The 19,870-nt window shown below is 51.1% G+C and overlaps 2 protein-coding genes across 2 annotated transcripts; both read right to left on the reverse strand.

The window, feature by feature from the left end:
- Positions 1 to 1,795: 1,795 nt before the first annotated feature.
- CUNH3orf33 (chromosome unknown C3orf33 homolog) lies at positions 1,796 to 6,858 on the reverse strand. Its single transcript, XM_017831362.1, has 5 exons — positions 6,800 to 6,858; positions 6,632 to 6,737; positions 4,294 to 4,447; positions 3,426 to 3,586; positions 1,796 to 2,930 (listed from the first exon to the last, which is right to left on the reverse strand). Exons 1-5 carry the CDS (start codon positions 6,856 to 6,858, stop codon positions 2,658 to 2,660), a joined length of 753 nt encoding a protein of 250 aa, XP_017686851.1. The 3' UTR covers positions 1,796 to 2,657.
- A 1,486-nt stretch (positions 6,859 to 8,344) lies between these two features.
- SLC33A1 (solute carrier family 33 member 1) lies at positions 8,345 to 19,052 on the reverse strand. The gene is made up of 6 exons (XM_017831399.1): positions 18,341 to 19,052; positions 13,677 to 13,867; positions 12,842 to 13,026; positions 12,297 to 12,414; positions 11,300 to 11,515; positions 8,345 to 9,646 (listed from the first exon to the last, which is right to left on the reverse strand). Exons 1-6 carry the CDS (start codon positions 19,050 to 19,052, stop codon positions 9,479 to 9,481), a joined length of 1,590 nt encoding a protein of 529 aa, XP_017686888.1. The 3' UTR covers positions 8,345 to 9,478.
- Positions 19,053 to 19,870: the final 818 nt, after the last annotated feature.

Genomic DNA, 19,870 nt, shown 5'->3' on the forward strand with positions numbered 1-19,870 from the left:
GCCGGCGGCGGGTGCCATGGAGACCCCGGGCCGTCCCGTCCCACCCCTGCCGTGGGCAGGGACACCTTCCACCAGCCCAGGTGGCTCCAAGACCCGTCCAACCTGGCCTTGGGCACTTCCAGGGATGGGGCAGCCACAACTTCTCTGGGCAATCTGTGCCAGGGCCTCCCCACCCTCATTGTAAGAAAAATCTCCCATGAATCTGATCTAAACCGAGCCTCCTGCAGTTCAAACCATTCTCCCCTGTCCTATCACACCAGCCCTGCTGTGTTTGTTCCCGAAGGACGCAAACAGCCCCTCACTGCCGGGTGGGCTCCGGGGAAGGCCGGTGCTGTTTATGGCCATTTGCCTGACATCCCACACCGGCAATAAACAGCCCGTGCAGCGCCGAGGGTATTTTCCTTGGGCCATTTGGAGGCCAGGCCTGTCCTTTCTCTCCCTGTGATCTTTTGAAGATGTTGTGTCGCTCGTAGTTGCGGGGGCAAAGCACAAGAGCTGAACAGTTTAATTCCTGTCCTTATTCCTAATCACAGAACTGCATCCCCTGATGGAAATACTCTGCTGGGCATCGCAGGGGGTGAAGGAAGGGAAGGAGCTCCTCAGAGGCAGCGTGGGGGTTTATGTAATGGAGAAAGTGCTGCTTCTCCCCCAGGCTCAGCCCGGCTCTGCAAGGCTGTTGGTCTGCTCCTGTTACTGCTTTTCCAATAGCCAGGCCTCCCACAGAGACAGGATCTGCAACCCCTCAGCCCTGCACAGATGGAAAGCACAGCTTTGAACTGAATTGGGCCTTTTCTGAGGGGGGAGGGTGCCGGTGGTTTTATTCGTTAACAGATAAGCCCTGGATGATAAGGAAAACAGCATTAACAAACAATTACAGGGGCTGACCCTCATGAAATCATTTGTCACTGCAATCCCAAATCCAAATGTGAGGGAACAACAGCTTGGTTCACATTCGCCCACACCTCACCTCTGCTTGCTAGAAACGCAGCATGTGGTTTCCTGTGAGTTTTCTCTCAGCTTTACGGTGGATTTTTGTGATAAATCCTCCTGTGACTCATCTACAGAACAGAAGTGCAAAGTCCAGAATTATATTTAATTATTACAGAAAATAAATCATAACTGTACGATCATGCCCAGCTTGGAAAAGCTCCACTTCCCAGACGTAGGAAGAGGAACACCCATAACCCCCCACGAGAAATGGATTATTGTTGAGCCTCGATTTGTAGTTCAGGGTCAAAACTCAGCTTTGGGGTTTGCTTCAGGGGATGCCACATGCGATCCCAAATCCCTGACTGTCTGGATGGCTTTCACAGCCAAGTGCCACGGCAGGGGTTGGCCCAGCCCTCCGCTGTACAATGCATAAAAACTCGTCTCATTTTTTACTTTGAAAGGGGCACAGCCCCCTGGTTTCCAGCCTCCCCTCTCCCCCATGCTGGTTTCCAACGCGCTGCAGGTACTTCATGGCTCGCTGCTCACCAGCCTCACCCCCGGGAGGACCGGGAACAAAAGCACTAAAGAAGCACCGACATCTATTCTTATTTTAGAACCTCGGGAGTCACAATTTTGCCCCTGAAATCAGCAGAGAAAATGCTGACACAGCAACTAATTGTCAGACAAGCAGTGCTCAGCTATTAAGGTTTTTTTTCACCACACTCTTCTCTCCAGTATTTCACTGGAAAGGAATCACACAGAAAGAAGGAAAATCTGTAAAGCACTTCACTTTAAATAAATATTGGGACTGTGGGAGGTTAAACAAAGGTCAAGTGCTTGGTATATAAAACATGTAACAATGAACTTAAGAAATTCAATCTTTATTTTGAGAATATTTACAACATAAATAGTAGTACACTCATATACTTAACATGTGTGCCAAAAATAAAGAGTTTAAGTTCTTATCACCTTCTGGTCCTCCTTTTCAAATTTCTTGTTAAAGTTTTATTTTCATCTAATTTTCGACATTTATAGAACCATCAGAAAAAAAAAACCATAGGTTTTTCTTCTTCAAGGGAAAGTTGATTCTAAAAATCTGGATTCCTGACATTAATTTACATTCTTTGATATACCAAGTGATTTTTTTTCCCCAAGGAACTTTATTTGTTACAACCTTAACAGCCATAACAGATTATCATTTATAGCAGTAACAACACAACCCATTATTCAAGACGAATGTTTTCTAAAACAAAAATTACACACCAAAAACAGTGTAAGAAAAGAATTCAAACAAAAAGCTCACGTGTAAACACTTCCCATGAGCTTTGTAAAGGCCTGAAGTGGAGTTTCTAACCCGTGTGAGCTGTGCAGCAAGGACACATCAGGGAGGTGTGAACTGGCACTGCACCCCCCAAACCTGCTCCGTGTGCTGCCTTCCCTGCTGGGAACACAGGTCGTAGGGATTTAGAAGGTGGAAAACTGGAAGACTAATTTAGGACATTATTGTGGAAGAGTTTGGCACCAGAACCTTTTCATTGGTGGCCTGCACACTGCTCCTGAATTTCACTCCCATCCGGGTTATGATACGGGATATATTCTACATAACCCATTCACTGTGGGGCTTCTGTTCGAGACAGGGACCCTGAACATCACAGCACTGCTTGTGATCACAAACATCCCCTGGACACAAATCACACAACTCAGGGAGCTCATGTTCCTCCACCTTTTTACCTCTCAGTGGAGCCCCTAAACCACCTCACAAACTGTTTCAGCCTCTGCACAAATTTATTGCTGCTGATGTGATCTTGGATCCTTTCAGATTTCTTTTCCTCTTTCCAAATGCCTTTATTTTTCTTCAAGGCCTTCAGCTCTGCCCGAAGGAGCCTCTTGTGGAGTTTCCAGTACAGGCGGGACTCGTGGGGCAGCCCCTCAATCCGGGCTGCTCTGCCCAGCCCTTGGCTCAGGAGCTCTTCGTTCAAGCACATGCTGAGAAATCGACCCTATAAAAGGCACAATAAAGATGACAGCCACTGTTAAAACAGGTTTATTTGGGGGTTTGTGTGAACACCCCCAGAGGTACAAGCTTTAATTGTGGCTAAATCTATGCTCTGGCAGAAGTAGTTCAAAGTGAAGAGGAATCCAGCTGACTTAAAACCCAGCTCTAATGTGAGGCCCTGGCACAGGTTGCCCAGAGAAGCTGTGGCTGCCCCATCCCTGGAAGTGTCCAAGGCCAGGTTGGATGGGGCTTGGAGCAACCTGGGATAGTGGGAGGTGTCCCTGTCAGCATCTGACAGAGTCACAGACTCCTGTCATGAGTCAGTCTGCAAAAATACTGGTCTTGAAGTCAGATTTGCAAATACAACATTTAGAATTCACATCCAAAGAAATAAATCATACATAGTAACATTCCTTAAATGAACAGAGATAATGGAATTGTACGACTACAATCAAACTCAAAACCACAGATAAAAGCCAGTTTTGGAGGCTCTGTTTACCTTATTCACTAAAACAAGGCAGTCCAGGGCCGAGCCCTCCCTTCCCAGGAGCTGGAACCACATGGGCTGTTGGGGGCTGAGCTCTCTCTGCAGCCAGGCCGTGCCACTGGGAGCCACCTCCACACCCGCCAGCCGGATCAGCAGGAGCCCCTCGGACTGCCCTGGGAACAGAGAGGGACAAGGCTGGTGCTGCAGGGAACCTCATGCTTTGCACAGACCCTCGGCTCTTGGTAATGAATTTATTCCCGTGGACTTAAAGAATCCCTTTTAGTTCCCCAAAGGACTTATCTGCAAACAGGAATTTGGTCTCACCTCTCCTTCAGTAAAAAAAAAAAAAAATAAATAAAATTCAAGTTTGCACAAGTGGTTTGAGCTGGTTTGGGTTATTCTGCATACAGAGAGAAAGACCTGCTCCCACTATCGGTCACTGTCACTTATCCAAAGGGGCAGAGGCATTAACACCTGCTGGTGTTTGCACACACACCTGAGTGTGTGACTCATGGAACTGAGGGACAGTTTCTTTCTGACAAAAAAAATGTCCCCCAAACAGGTGTCTGCAAAGAAAAGCACAAACCCAACAAAATCTTTTTGCCAGGAGTGAGATGAGCTGTGCAAGTAGAAGCACTGCCTGTGTGCTCACTTCTGCTGTTGGAAAATATCACAGTAACAAATAACACAAATACTGTATTGACAGACTTTCTGTATGGGTCTCCTCCTGTCTTTTATTCCCCAGTTTCCCACCTGGAAAGCACAGATAGACTAAAAGGCAGAGCAGGAAATGTTTCAGCCCTTCCTCCCAACCTTGCAGGCACTCTGAGAGCAGCGCATTTCATCCCTACCCTTGTTCTTCACATTCCTTATTACTTACACTTTCTCTGGATGGCTGTGATGAAAGGAATGCTGATGGGAATGTGCTCAACTTCCAGGCCCTGCTCTGTGACATGATGTAATTTCCCTCTCAATTTCACATTCTTTTCTACAAACTCCACAGGTATATCCAAAGCACTTGTAAACTTCGTTGTCTATTGATGGAAGGAAGAGCAAGACAAAGTTTTATGAAAAAAGGTAGAGTGATTATAGTCACATTAGATCCAACTTCTTAAAATAGTTTGGGAAACTACAGACCTATTATTAGAGAGCATGGACAAGTAAATATAGATATTTACTTAATAGTGATCAGCTGCAGAGGCTGTGCCAGCCTTTCCCTGGCTTACAGGACCTGCAGCGTCGGGGTGGACATAAAAGCCAGGTTTAGAGAGAGAACAGAAACCGCCATTTTCTGAGCAATGCCTATTGAAGTTCACTGGATGCACCGTGAAAGGAGTGTTTTAGAAGGGGCCTGAATGGTGCTGGGAGGAGGTGAAAGGAAGCCAAAGGACAGACTCGCTGAACACAAAGACAGAGCAGGGAGGGCAGAGACAGCCCCGCCTTCCATAAGGGAGGAAACCAGGAGAGGGACAAAGGCAGGTGAACAGCTTTGGGAAGATCACAAGGAGATTAAATTTGATACCACAGCACGGGAGGATCCCAAGGGGGTGTTATGTGATCACACAGGGAAACCAAGCTGAGCAGCAGCAAAGACTTGGGCTGTGGCACAGGAATGGAGCGAACGCTGGTTTGGGGTGGAGGGAGAAGGACAGGTGAGACCCCCAGAGAAGACACTGAGGTCTCACTGTCAGAGGCCTTTGCAGAGCACTGACCTAATTCTACTGAGCTGTGAAACCCACTGACCTGCTGAGGTACAACTGCTGGGAACCAAACCCCCAAACACCAGGCTTAAGGCAAAGACCTGTCTCCTGTGTGTTATTTATTCAGCAATGCCCCTCTGTGGTTCCTAAGGCCTCCCACCAGGAACATGGGAATTTGGGACCTTCAGGCAGGAAGCCTGGAGGGTTTTTAGGAACAGAAGCTGTCCAAAGCTGATCTCATCTGTTCTGGAAGTTCCACTACACAGATTAACACCTTCACAGGCCCTTGGGTCAAAACCAACCAACCAAAAACCGGAAAAATATAATTCTGGCAGCATTTGTAGTTCATGTTTTCTGGTAGGATTTTAAAGCAGAAACTCTGCACAAAAGTTCTCTTGTAGCCTTTGGAACTGTGCAGAGGGAAGAGGAGGGTATCTGTTATTTTTAAGCAGCTGGAACCCTGGGGGAGTGCAGTCACTCCCTGCCCATGAAGGCTCAGCTTCTCCACGCACTGGTGGTGTGGTGTCAGTGCAGCGTGACCTGACCCCTCCAGGGAGCAGAGGAAGATTTTCGTGGTGTTTAAGAGCATTCAAAGGCAGTTCTGTGTGTGGAAGGACGGAGAGAATAGGCCAGGAAAGTGCTGTGTTTGGACAAGTGAGGGTGCTCGAGCTGCACTGAGGGAGAGGGGAAGGGCCTTTACCCACCCCAGGGGCTTCGGGAACAGGCTCTGGGTGGGAGCACAAGGGGGGGACGAGGGGGCAGCTCGGTCGGGCTGTGGAGGTGCTGCACGACAGTGACACCGAGCCCCTCCAGGTTGGAGCCCCCCAAGATCTGAATCAAACTTTGCCATTGCTTTTTCCAGCTGTTACTCAGCAGCTGTGGCTAGACCGTTATGTATCGGCAACTGCATCGTGAGCGTTCTGTGCTCGGCTAACCCTCTGTTTTAGGGAGAAGACAATCCCGAGAGGAATGGGCTGCCTGGAAAGGTAATTCCAGCACGGGGGGGGGTCGCGACCACCGAGCACCGACCCTTGCTCAGAACAGACCCAAATGAGGGCAGAGCTGTGCCCGCGGACCGAGCAGCACGAGAAGGGAGAGAGACAACCAACAATCAGCGGCTTGAGCGCTCACGAACGGGAAAGGGATGTCACTGTAACCAAGGGATGCCGCTAAACGTACAAACAGTGCACAGCCTCGAAGATGGCAGAGCGGGGACCCCTTTGAGAGAACCACCCGGCTCCTGCTGCCGTGGAATGGAATAAAACACAGCAATCCCTCAACTCGGTGCGGGATTCGGCGCTTCCACGGGGAGCGGGCGGGACAGCAACGGGAACGCGCCTGGGCCCGGCCCGGCCCAGCCGGGTCCCCACAGCAGGGTCCCCACCCCAGGGTCCTCATCCCAGGGTCCTGCAGCAGGGTCCCTACCCCAGGATGCCCACCCCAGGGTCCCCACCCCAGGGTCCCCACCCCAGGGTCCCCAGCCCAGGCCCCCGCCCGGCCCCCCAGCCCCGCACTCACCAGGCGGACGCTCCGCGCCAGCAGCAGCACCGCGGCCACGGCCGCGCCGGCGCTCAGGCCCTGCGGGCAGAGAGAGGGGGTCAGGGCGGCCGGGGGGCTCGGGCGGCTCGGCGGGACCCCCCGGCCGCCCCCGTTACCCGCAGCAGCCCCAGGTGCGCGTCCGCCCACTCGGAGAGCCGGGCCAGGCCCTGCCCCAGCCGGCCGGGGCCGCTCGGCTGCTCCGCCATGGCCGCGCCCCGGGCGGGACCGGGGAGGGAACGGGGCGGGAACGGGAAAACATCAGCCAGAGCCCCCCCTGGCGCGGGCACGGACACCTCCCGCAGAGCGGGCTGCTCCTTCCATCCAGCCCGGCCTTGGGCACTCCCAGGGATGGGGCAGCCACAGCTTCTCTGGGCAACCTGGGCCAGGGCCTCCCCACCCTCACAGCCAGCAATTCCTTCCCAATATCCCATCTCTCCCTGCCCTCTGTCAGTGGGAAGCCATTCCCTCTGTCCTGTCCCTCCACCCCTTGTCCCCAGTCCCTCTCCAGCTCTCCTGGAGCCCCTTTAGGCTCTGGAAGGGGCTCTCAGCTCTCCCTGGAGCCTTCTCTTCAGCCGCTGTGAACTCTCCAAACCTGTGACACACTTCCTCTGGCCCTGCCAGATGCTCCTTTCTCCTTGTCTTTTTAAGGCTTGGGTTTGTGTTTTATTTTTATTTTATTTTAATCTTAAAGGTGTTTAAGTCCTCAGTAATTGTAATGTGTTTTTTTAAAAAGTCACTTCAAAAGAGGGTTGGTAGAAAAAAGCAACAATATTAAAATTTTACTGCTTCCCTTCAGCAACCTGCTAATGGGCTGGTACAGCACTAACATTTCTGACCTACAAAATAGCTACTTAGATTAAAAGCATTAATCCATCACTTGTTTCAGCAGTTTGGAAGAATAAACAGTTACTTAATTTAGGTCACATTTCATACACATTCTGACCAATTTAGAGTGTATGTGTAACTTTGGCATTGTTGAGATCATCTAATAACTGATGAGCAATCCTCAACCCATCTTTATTAGTAAAAAGTTTCAGTGGCACCTTCCAAAAAAGTGAAAAAAAAATCACAAAGTAAAAGCCAACCCCAAAAAAACCTGGGAATTTAATTTCCCATCTTTTGCACTTGAGATGGTTTTCCTTGAAGTCAGTAAAGTTAAAAATCTCTAGGTATAGACAAGCTGTGATTAAATCAGTGGTTCCAGTGGGGACACAGAACTGAAGTGCCTCACACGTGGTCAGTGCACTGGAGGTTAGGGGGCTGGGACTGAAAGGTGCAGCCATAAATCTCTGATGTATTTTTATGTTGTCTTTGTGCTTATGCAGAGGAAGATTTTCAGCTTGGAGAATAAAAACCATCTGATTTCATTCAGCTTGACTGATTGCGCTGTACTTGAAACAAACTGTGAGAAGTTGTCACTCAGGAGAGGGGAAGGGACAGGAGTCAGTGCCAAAGAAACACGTGTGCAGTCCTCTTCCAGACCCTCCTTGCTCCTGATGCCATGGAGAGAGACCCTTCCAGACCCCTCCTTGCTCCTGATGCCACGGAGACCCTTTGTACACACCCACCCGTCCCCTGCAGTCACTCCAAAGCTGGAGTTGATTTATGTCCCCCCCAAACACACAGAAGATCCCCAACCTCCTCCAAGCCCAACACTTCAAATACTGACAAGGCAAGAAACACAGAGAGAGAGACTTGTGCCCTTCCATGGGCTGTTTAATAGCGATGCACCATTTACACCCACCGAGGTCCCAGTGCCCTCTCAGCGCGGGCTGTGGGTCACTAAGGCACTCAGGAGGGAGGGCAGGGGGGATAATGCACCGGGAATGTTTCCACATGGCATCAGCAGCTCCTGCTGCAGCAGCTCCACCACAGGACTGTGCTCCTTGGATTTACGTGAGGGTGAGAGGTGTACCTGCTCTCTGGGAATCTGGCAACTTTGTCATCACCAATTGCTTTTCTTACCCCCAGCTGGGAGCAGTCACAGTTTTCCCATTGATTTTGAGAAGGAATGCTCAAATTTTAGTGACACTGGGGAAACCCCACACTATCAGTTCATTCCCTCAAACTCACCCTGCTCCGAAGGCCCTCCCCTGGGAAGCCCAGCTGCTGCACCTTCCAGTTACAGCTGCAGGAGCCGAGGCTCAGAGGATTGTGCGTTACTCCAGTCCTACCTTACAGCATTTTGTTCTCAAGAAAGTACCTTGAATGTAAATCAAAATGCTTTGAAACAGCGGAAATAAATTAAACAAATGTAATTTGTTTATAAAAATATTTTCTTATAAATCTTTAAAGCTTATAAAAGCCAGAAAATACATTTAAAAGAATCTCTGGAACGTTTCATCCTTTGAGGCGTGGCCACAGTTCAGAAAGTGAGAAGCAAAGCCCACAGACACCTCACACTGATCTTCCCACAAGGAATTCCGTAGTACAACACTTAACCTGTATGTGAGAATGCCTTTGGCATCCCTCCCTGGGCCAGCTGCCCTGTCAGGTCACTTCTGTGTGACAGTAAAGCTGGGACTCAGCTGGCAATGCTGCCCCTCGACAGCCACGGCACCAGGATGGGATCAGCGGTGGTTGTGCCAACAGACGTGGCTCTGGAGCTCAGGGAAATGCAGGATACTCAGGGAGGACAGAGGTTGGAACCTTTACTCTCTGAACTGACACTGGGAGGGCAGTGGTGTCACACACACAGCCACCGCCTCGGCCACACGGTCTCACTGCTGTGGCACCAAATACCGATGTTCCTGGGGGTGGGTTATGGGATATGTCTGTGTAATAGAACTAAAACAACCTTGCTGGTCCATCCAACGTTTAAGTGCATCAATTGCTCCTCTTGCACTTCCAGGAAGACTGTCCTTCGTCCTGCAGCTTTTTAAACTTTGGTCCAAGGAGGAACCACCAGCCAAAGCCCAGGATGAGGCAGACGACGGACTCCACGTAGTAACCGTCCAGGGTGGTCACGCAGGAGCCACCAGCCTCTGTGCAGAGCTGAAACAGGAGCACAACCTGATGCATTAAGTACCTCTGGGAGACACAAACACAGACTTCAGAAAGATTAGAGAGCCACTGGTGTCTACTTGCTCTTGCTTCTGACTAAGTATAGTTGTTGACTCTTCCTTGTTTCTTACAGAGGCAGTCAGAGAGGCTTTGGAGCTTACCAGCAGCATGAAAAGTAACAAATCTGTTCTAACATAATTTGGGAAATGGAGCACACTGGCCCACGGGGCAAACTCCAGGAAACAGAAACTGCCCCACTGGCTGGGAAGTGCAACCACTCATCCCAATCTCATGGAGAAAGAGGATGATTTTTTTTTAAACAGCCATCCATGTTATGGTCTCCCCGTCCCTGGAAGTGTCCAAGGCCAGGCTTGGCCTGGAGCAACCTGGTCTAGTGGAAGGTGTCCCTGCCCATGGCAGGGGGTGGAACTGGATGAGATTTAAAGTCCCTTCCAACCCAAACCACTCTGGGGTTCTCTGTCTGGGAGAAACGCCCAAGATGGTTTTTAACCCTCAGCATTTAAAGGGTGAGTGTACAGCACAGGACTGTTTCTGCTATTGTTTGGCTTTCAACACTGCTCTAATCCCAGGATAAATCAATCCCCTGAGCTGAGGCTCTGCCAGCACTTTCTGAGACATGTCAAAATCAGATTAGGAATAAGAAGGGAGTGGTGGTGGTGGTGGAATGTTACCAACTGGGAGGATGAGAGAAAAGATCAGAGGAGTGAGGTGAAGGAGGAAGGACTCAAGTTCAGTAGAGGCCCAGGGAACCTAATTAGTGACAAGCTAATGAGGGAGGCTGAAAAAGCACCCGCTGTGGAAGCAGTTTCCCCTCTGCAAGCAGTAAAAACTGCAAGTCCAGCTCAGACAAGTCATGTTGGATTCCCAGAACACTTTGTTTAGAGAACCTCCACATCCCAAAGAGTCCTGGCATTCAGGAGTGAAATAAATCTCACTCAGGAGCACTCAAAAAACCCCCCAAACACTTCCACTCTTCAGCCACATTGTCTCATTTGCCACGAGGAGGTGAATTTGAAACCTTGCTTTCCCAGCAGTTTTGTGTCCTGTTGTTTGATCTGTGTACAGTGCACAGCAAGTTCTTTGTTCTCTTCCAGAGGGCTCCCAGACTGGGAAGGCAGCCAGGCCCACAGCTCCGTTTCAGGGGGAAAGTGAACACCAAAGTCAGGGAGCAGAGCAGCATCATGGAGAAGGGATCAAGGCAGGCAGAGGGGAAACCTCCAGGAAGACAGGAGGAAGAAAAACCTACCACAGGAATGGAGAGACTTGGAGGACAGACAGCCCTGCCCAGGACAGAGTCCCTAATTACACAACTCATAAACATACCTACAGCCTCCTTACACCAGAGAACATGGCACCAATCTGGTGCTTCTACCACAGCTTTTCATCCCAGCCCAGAAAGGGACAACTACCCTGCAACTGCAAATCCCTGGTAAGATGCTGGTTAGTCAGAGTGGACAGACAAAAGCAGACAATTTTGTTCAGATGGGAAAATCAGCTCCACCAGTGAGAAATTTTTAAGCGTGAGCTGTGCACTGTGAAGGTTGTCAGAGGCAAAAAAACACCCTAAGAAGCAATTTAATTGTGACACTATTGAGCAGGGCCCTCCAGAGCCCCCAGACTCACCTCTGCAGCCGCCGCAGTGCCACAGGAGTGGCCCTGGGCCCCGGCACACTCCTTCACCGTGAGGGGATCCACCAGCCAGAGGGCCACGGTGGAGGGCCAGTTGCCCCCCAGGTTGGACACCGTGTTCAGCAGGGTCATGTAGGTGCCCCCGATGAGCGGGTCGCTCACCTTGGCGTTGAAGGCCATGATTGCCACGTACATGCTGTACAGGGTGATCTGGGGGGACAAACACACACACGGGGGTCTCCACGGGCACCACAGCTCAAACCCCCAACGTGAACACTGTCCTGAAGTTAGCAACATTCACTGAAAAACAATCCCAACAGCTTAAAATTGCCCCAGGGAGCAACTCCTCCTGCAGCCTGTCCCTCTGCTGACACGAGGAGTGGCCTTGCCACTTGCCTCAAGTCATGCTGCGTGACCTGAGTCATGGCCCACGTGCACCGGCACGACTCAGGTTATCAAACTAAAACACAACAGCTAAAACAGCATCCAAACCCAACACTGTCGTATTTCAAATGAACCCTCACAGCATCATACAATCAGTTCTGATCCAAAGCCAGGTTTTCCAAGCCTCTGGATCAGATCCATTGTGATGTTCCTCCAACAAGCTAGCATTTTTTCTAGGAGCAGGATCACATAACTCAATGGATCTGCAGAACCAGCACAGTCATCACTGTGCCTGTCAAACTCTGCCAGAGTGCTGGGATTTCTCCAGCTCCACTGTGCTTTTGAGCTTCTGGCTCTGGGGAAAAAATAACCTGGGAAACAAAATCAGATCTAGACAACCCAAAGTAGCTCCACAGATGCTGTCCAATGGAGCACAAGGGAACGGGGAGAACTACCACTGGTGAGAGTATCAGAAGGCAATACAGCCACACAGATCAGGCTTGGAGGGCTTCCAGTGAGAGCCAGGACAAGGCAGGTGACAGCATTCACAGTCCTCGAGGTGATGGGTGTGACACACCCTCCTGCCTCCCCTTCCACAGGGTGTTACCTGATGCAGAGCGTAACTCAGCACCACCACAGCGTAGTAGTACAGAGGAAATCCTCCCTCGTGCTTCACTTTAGGAGCCCACCACACCAGGAAAGCAAACTCCAGGCCAAGCAGCAACCTGGAGGGGTAAGAAAGAATTAGTAATTCAAATAATTCTTCCCAAGTGTTTCCTCAACATGAAGCAACTAATGAACTTTTACAGAGAGTACACTGAAATAGTTTAGATCTAAACAGTTACAACTATTTCTATCTCAGAATTAGATATTAAATATTTGACAAGCAGTGAAATTGTTAAATAAGAGCAGGAGAGCATTGCTCTAATGGTGCTGTAAACGCATCTTTAAAACACCTCATGCCCTTCTTTCTCACAGATGATACTGCATGAATTATCTTCAAGGCACAGGACAGAATTCAGCTCCCTGTGAGAATCCTGACACACTTTCTTGTAGCTGGAAGTTAGAGAGTTACACAAGAAACCCTACACTTGATCTAAATACACAAACAGAACACACAAATTACTGTGTTTCTATAAAATGAGGTTTTACCTGAAAGGCATCGCTTTGTAGAAGGTGTTCAGGGGCTGGGGGCCTGCTGTGTATTTGCTGATGACCAGGGGCAAGATGATCTGTAAAGGAACCATTGGAACTGCCAGCAGAGCCAGGTGCTCTTTGGGGACCCCCTCCTCCACCAGTTTGAGTCCTGTTACAGCATCTGCTGCTGAAAATCCAACCTGCAAGAGAAATGAGACAAAACAGGCTGAGGAGAGCAGGGGGAGCTTGGCTAGAAATTCAATTTACTATTAAGTAACTTGAGAAATGGGATAGAGGATAAGTCACTTCTGCCACTGATTTGACTTCCAAATTAGTTCTACATGTTCTACACTTGCACACTCTTATTGTCATCAGTGCCAAAAGCTTCCCCAGAACATTAAGTAGCACTGCCATTCCTGCCTGTGCCTTCACTGCTGTTGGCACCCACAACGTCCAAGAGGAAGCCATGGAAACCCAGCCTGGACACAGCAGCAGATTCTGAGAATAGTATTTGAGTTAAGAGAAACATTTTCTGCCCTTTTAACTGCAGGCTACACAGTCTGTTTGGAAATGTTTTAAAATGTTTAAAAAACAAATTACTGTTACACCAGACTGCAACCAAGCTCCTCCTTAATACTTGTGTAAACACAAAAGCTCAAACAAACATTTTCTGCTGTCCAGCCCTGCTCAGCACAATGATAAAAACAATTCTGCTTCAAACTCCATGTGAAAATCCACAACTCTGATGCAAATCAATAGCAGAACTAAGAAAAAGGTTACATCCCAGGGACTCAGCAGCCTTCCAGACTCTGACACCAGCATTTAACAATTTAGAGATGTATTTACTTACTTTGGACGTGAGGATCAAGAGACAGAAGGTAAGAACTGCTGGCATCCTGATTATTGAGAACAGCAGCTTGTATGTATCAGTGATGCCTTTTGTTTCTTCTTTTGCTGGTATTAGCTCCTTGTTTTCCTTTTTCAAAAAGGCAACCAGTGTAGTGGTAACTAAGAAGACAGCTCCCCAGAAAAACAGGAAATCTGGAGGGGAAAATAAAATAAGATCAAAAAAAACTTTGTAGCAGCCTTCATTGACAATTCACTGAGTATCAAAAATGCAGTTATTTTGCTAAATATAAACCTGATCATCAAAATTGAATAAAACCAAGCAGCAAAAGCAAACCACAAGCACAGAGCTCTGCGCAGTGAGTGACACAGCTCTTCCCTCAGCAGGAACGAGGTGTTTGCAGGAGCTGAGGCAGAGCAGCAGCATCAAACCAGGTCCCTTCCCTGGTGTTTGGGGGGTTGGTACCACAGGGAGCACGCTGGAGGAGAAACAGAAACACAAATGGAAGCGTTGAAGGCTTACACATGCAACCACTAAAGGCTGATAAAGGACAGGGAATAGTTACAAGACAGGGAAAAATTTGCAGAGGAAGAACTCCTGCACAGCTCTGCAGTGATTTATGGGTACTCATGGAGCCCTTCTGTGCCTCAGGGCCACACTCCCTATCCAGCATCTATCTCCCATCTGGAGGAAACAAAGATCTGGGAGTGTGAAGATGGCCCGATGAAAGCTCTTCCAGTCATAAGGAGCCCTCAAATACATCTGGCTGATGTGGATGCTTGCCAAGGTTCAGGTGCTCTGTTTTAAACACAGCTAATATCTGCTGAATTGTGGGTGTGAAGGCAGCAAGGGTAACACACAGCAAGCAGTACTTTTTGAGTTAGTGAATGGTTAATCTAAGAAAACCCTATCCTCTGCCTCCAGGAGAGAGCAAGAAAGAACTCAGTAACATGCAGGGGGCAGGACAGAAGCAGCCTTTAATCCTCCTGGTCACGAGCAACCCCAGAAGCCTCCGGGAGACTTGAAAGGAAGCAGTGAGAGCTGGTGAAAGGGCAGAGGTTTAGTCAATTATTACCTGCTCCTTATGCCCAGGAAGAGAACAAGAAAATGGGGAAGGACTGCTCTAGGTGTATCCACCATTCTCAGGGTAAAAGAAAAAAGGCTTTTCAAACCAATTTTTTGCTGCTTCCACACCAGCTACTTTTCCCTTTCCTAAAGAGCTCATAACCAATGCTGGCAAATTCCTCTCTGCTAAAAAATGGGTGCCCTTAACACAAATTTTGAAGCAGAGATGCATTTTCAGAGTGTCTCACTAATCACAGTGGCTGGCTACAAAGAACAGAGGAGCAGTCCTCTAATAACAACCCTGGGCATTATCACTGCAGTGAGAGATGCACAGTGTGAGGATGGGGACAGAAATAGCTCTGAGCATCATCACATGAGCACTCTTGATCAGGTCAGCCCTGTCAGCTGCAGCACAGCACTGCAAGGGCTGCATCAGCAACAAAGCAAGGCACGAGAAAAAGGAAAAAAAACCATATATAATAGTCCACATTAAAAGAATGGGGTTTCTTTGAAGTTGTAGGCAGTTTACACAAAAATAAGGTTAATTTCCCTTCAAATACAGTAACCTTCACTAACAGGCTCCAAGCAAAAGAACTTTGAAGTTATAGTTTACACAAGGGATTTCAAGCACAAAATTTTCTGGTCCCACCACTGCTGCCTCTCCACCCCGATTTTGTCTCTGCCCCTACACTGTTGTTAACAAAATAATCCATAGTGATGGGGCAAAACAGGTTTTTTAACTAGATCAGGGATGGATCAGGCTGGAAAATAACCATCCAGAAGGTGCCCAGGGGTACAGGTCCCAGCTGCACCTGCACAGGTACACACCTCCTCCCAGGAGAAGGCCCTGGCCCAGGTCAGTGTGGGCTGCCTGCCTTCAAGGGGCACCTTTGTCCTGTGCTCACACTTCCCTCTCCTCCTTCATGCTGGAACAGGCTGCAAAGCGGGCAGGAATCACCAAACCCAGCCAGGAACCTGCCCCTGCCTTTAAAAACCCAAAAGTCACCCGACCTGCAGGTGCTGAATAAACTCCTGGACGTGCCAGCACAAACCATCAGCCCACAGAAAGGTTATCTCCCATTTCCTTCTCCAGACCTTTATCCTGAAACAGCCTAACAGAGCACTTGGTTTGACAGATGGGTTTACATTTGTCCATATTATTTCCTGAAGTTAATGAGAATAACAAATGCTGTTGCTCCTCAAAACTCGAAGATGACTTGGGATCACAGAATCACAGAATATCCTGAGTTGGAAGGGACCCACAAGGATCATCAGTCCAACTCCTGTCCCTGCACAGACACCCCAACAACCCCACCCTGTCCCTGAGAGCATTGTCCAAACCCTCCTGTAGCTCTGGCAGCCTTGGGGCTGTGCCCACTGCCCTGGGGAGCCTGGTCAGTGCCCAACCACCCTCTGGGGGAAGAACCTTTCCCTGAGATCCAACCTGACCCTGCCCTGACACAGCTCCAGCCATTCCCTCGTGTCCTGTCACTGGCCACCAGAGAGAAGGGATCAGTGCCTGCCCTTCATGGAGTGTTGACTTGTTCTTTCCCTGGTACTGGGCTCAGCCTACGACAAAAGTGCTCAGAGATCTGAACTGGCAGAAAACTATTCACTTCTTCCATCTGTAAAGTTTTCTGCTGCTTTACCTGCCTGACCTTGCTCATCCCAACCCCTGTTCCAAGCGGAGCAAGGAGCAGTGAGCCCCTCTGCTCCTCAGTGAGCTGGTTATGTCCTGCTGCTCCTCAGCTGCTTCAGGGCAACACGGACACGCCAACCTGCGCCACAGGCACACAAACCAGGGAATGGCAGCTTCTTGGTCAGTTTTATCTCCTAAAAAAACAATATCCTGCAACTAGTGTCAGTTGTTTGCCTTTCTCACTCCAGCCACGTCAGCACTCCAGGACAGGTCAAGCAGGTTGCATTGGTGCTTTTTGGGTTTGGGATTATATTTTCTAAACCCAGCATTTTTGTAACAGTAACAAATCCATTTATACAAACAGGGGTGAGAAAAAAAAACCCAAACGACAAAACCCCTGGGCAGTGAGGGAAGTACAGCCAAGCCAAGCTCTCTGAACACCAGTGACTGCAAGTTGCATCAGCAGTGAAGACGTCAGTGTGCACTGCAGAGAGAGGGAAGAGACAGGCCAGCACTGAGGAGATGCACAGCAGGAGCACAGGGAAAGGCAGGAACTAGCTGGGATGGCAAGGACTGCTCTATGCCCACTGACAGACACCACACAGGAGGCTGGCAGCAGGAAGGGAAGGGCAACTCTAGTCAGCAGTGGTGATGCTGCACAGACAGGGTAAGCACAGCAGTCTTGGAAACTGCTGTCCTGGTTTACCCATGAGACAGGGACAGGACAGAAAGCAAAAACTACCCTTTACACGACAATTCCAGCCCGGTTTGGCATACCTGTTCCCTGGGATGACACAGGCAAGGCAATCAGTGTGAGAGAGGGAAAAGAGACTAAAACCATGAGAATCTGCCCTTCACTGCTGCTCGTGGCCACCCTGAGACTGCAGCCAGAGGCATCCCAGGATTTCCTGTCCTCCCCCAAGCTCAGCTGGCTAAACTCGACCTTCTAACCAAACCAGGTGCATCTTTAAGGTAATAACCCTAACATCAACCACAACACAGAACCCTGCTGGGAAAAACCCCCAAACAACCCAAACACCAGCAAACAGAAGCATCCCTACACTAACAGTTAGTTATGGATGAATTACCAGACTTCATTTAATTCATTAAGAACAAAATTCCCACTAATTTACTAAAATAAGGCCTTCCTTCAGAAAGTGGCTATTTTTCAGCATATGCTCAACCCCAAGCACTTCTCACTTCTACCTCTGTGCACAATATCATGTTAGAAGAATGAAAATATTTTTAGTTTCCCCTTTCCTTCCTCCCAGAAGGAGATGTTCATAAAAGGGCTCCTTAAAAAGAGGCAAAGCTTTTGGCTTGCTGGGGTTTTTTTTAGAGTAATCTTGTCCATGGTCACTAAACCAGGAAGAGGAAAAAAACAATCCCTCCAAAGTGCTTAGGTCAGCCAAGATAATGACAAGGCAGGTTTCCCACAGTCTTAAGGACAGAGAAATCTGGAAGTTCAGTGCATGTAGCAGTGGAGTCTGCCAGACTCTGGGCAGGCTGTGCTTTCCCACAGACAGGGGACAAATTAAGACTGTTCCAAAACACCATTCCATCTGAACAGAGGGGTCCAGGCTCAGGGAAGAAGCATCCTGAGGAGGATATAACTACTGCTATAAGGAAGAAATTCTTAGCTGTGAGGGTGGGGAGGCCCTGGCACAGGTTGCCCAGAGAAGCTGTGGCTGCCCCATCCCTGGGAGTGTTCAAGGTCAGGCTGGACGGGGCTTGGAGCAACCTGGGCTAGTGGGAGGTGTCCCTGCCCATGGCAGGGGTGGCACTAATTGGGCTTTAATGTCCCTTCCAACCCAAACCTTCCTATGATTCTATGGTCTAGTGGAAGGTGTCCCTGCCGATGGAATCTTTAAGGTCCCTTCCAACCCACCCCATTCCACGGCTCTACCCCCACCCCACCCCATCCCGCCCCAGCGCACACGGGCCGGCAGTGCCCGGGCAGTACCTGAGAGGGTCACAATCCCCCGGGGCTGCGGCTGGACCCGCAGGTACTTGTTGCAGAAGGAGGCGGACTCGAGGGCGAGGAAGAGGACGTTTCCCAGGAAGTACCCGGCCGTCTGCCCCACGGAGTTGCAGGTGGAGGCGTAGCCCACGTTCTCCCTGGACAGCATGGTGAGCGCCCAGCCGTCCACCGCGATGTCCTGCGTGGCCGCCAGGAACTCGAAGAGGAAGAAGGTGACGGTGAGGGCCCGCACGTCGGGGCCGCGGCCCTGCCCGTCGCCCAGCAGCGCGTCCACCTGCGTGGACATGTAGATCATGAAGAGCCCCAGCACGTACTGCGTGGGCACCAGCCACGACTTGCGGCGGCCGAAGCCGCGCAGGTACACGGCGTCCACCAAGGGCGCCCACAGCAGCTTGAGGCTGAAGGGCCAGAACACGAAGCTGAAGAAGGCCTGGTCGGTGTAGCTGGCGCTCTTGCTCTGCAGGATGAGCGGCACGCTGCCCGCCAGCCCCAGCGGGATGCCCTGCAGCACGTACAGCACCAGCAGCAGCAGGATGCTGCCCAGCTCCGCGCGGAACCCCCGCGCCGCGCCCGCCGCGCCCACCAGCGCCTCGGCGTCCGCGGGCAGCGGCTCGCCCGCCGCGGCCAGGCAGTGCTGCCGGGAGCCGGCGCGGCGCTGCCGCCCGCCCTCCTCGGCGGCGATGGCGGGCGCCATGGCCGGGACGGACCCCGGGAGCGGGATGAGCGCCGGGATCAGGCGGGAGCTGCCCCGGCGCTGCCCCGGCGCCGCCGCGCTGAGGGAACGGCCCCGCCCCCGCACGCGCGCGCCAGGCGTGGCCGCGTCTCATTGGTGCGTGGAGAGTGACGTCGCGAGGCCCCGCCCCCTCACCATGAATGACGGGCCGGGGGTGGGATCGGGATGAAATCGGGAACAGGAATGGGATAGGGATGGGATCGGGAACGGGATAGGGGTGGGATCGGGGTCGTGGCTGGGGTTCTGCCCCACTCCCCCCGGCCGAGCCCGGCAGCCCTCGGGGGGGACATCGAGCTGTCCCTGCCCAGCAGGGACAGCCTGGGGGGTCTAGAGGGATCCTGGGGGGGCATCGGGAAGAGCATCGGCAGCAGGTCAGGGAGGGGATCCTGCCCCTCTGCTCAGCCCTGGGGAGGCACATCTGCAGGGCTGGGCCCAGCTCTGAGCTCCTCAGCGCAGGAGGCACGTGGAACTCCTGGAGCGGGGCCAGCAAAGCCGACAAAGAGATTTGAGGGACTGTGCAGTGACCGGGCATATCTCCTCAGTCGAAGCACTTGGTCGCTTCCAGCCTGACCCATCACGGGGCCGGGGGAGCGGGGGCGCGTCGGGGGCAGAGGCGGGATGGGGCCGTCCGGCTGTCCGGCTCCATCCCGCCTCTGCCCCCGCCGCGCCCCCGCTCCCCCGGCCCCTTGTCCCCGCTCCCATCCCGGCCTTATCCCCGCTCCCCTGACCCTGCCACCGCTCCTCCCCTTCCGCCGGCGCGGCGGTGCCGGGGCGGCTCC

The sequence above is a fragment of the Lepidothrix coronata genome, unplaced genomic scaffold (genome assembly GCF_001604755.1).
Source record: "Lepidothrix coronata isolate B3197 unplaced genomic scaffold, Lepidothrix_coronata-1.0 Scaffold190, whole genome shotgun sequence".
In the NCBI taxonomy this organism is placed as follows: domain Eukaryota; kingdom Metazoa; phylum Chordata; class Aves; order Passeriformes; family Pipridae; genus Lepidothrix; species Lepidothrix coronata.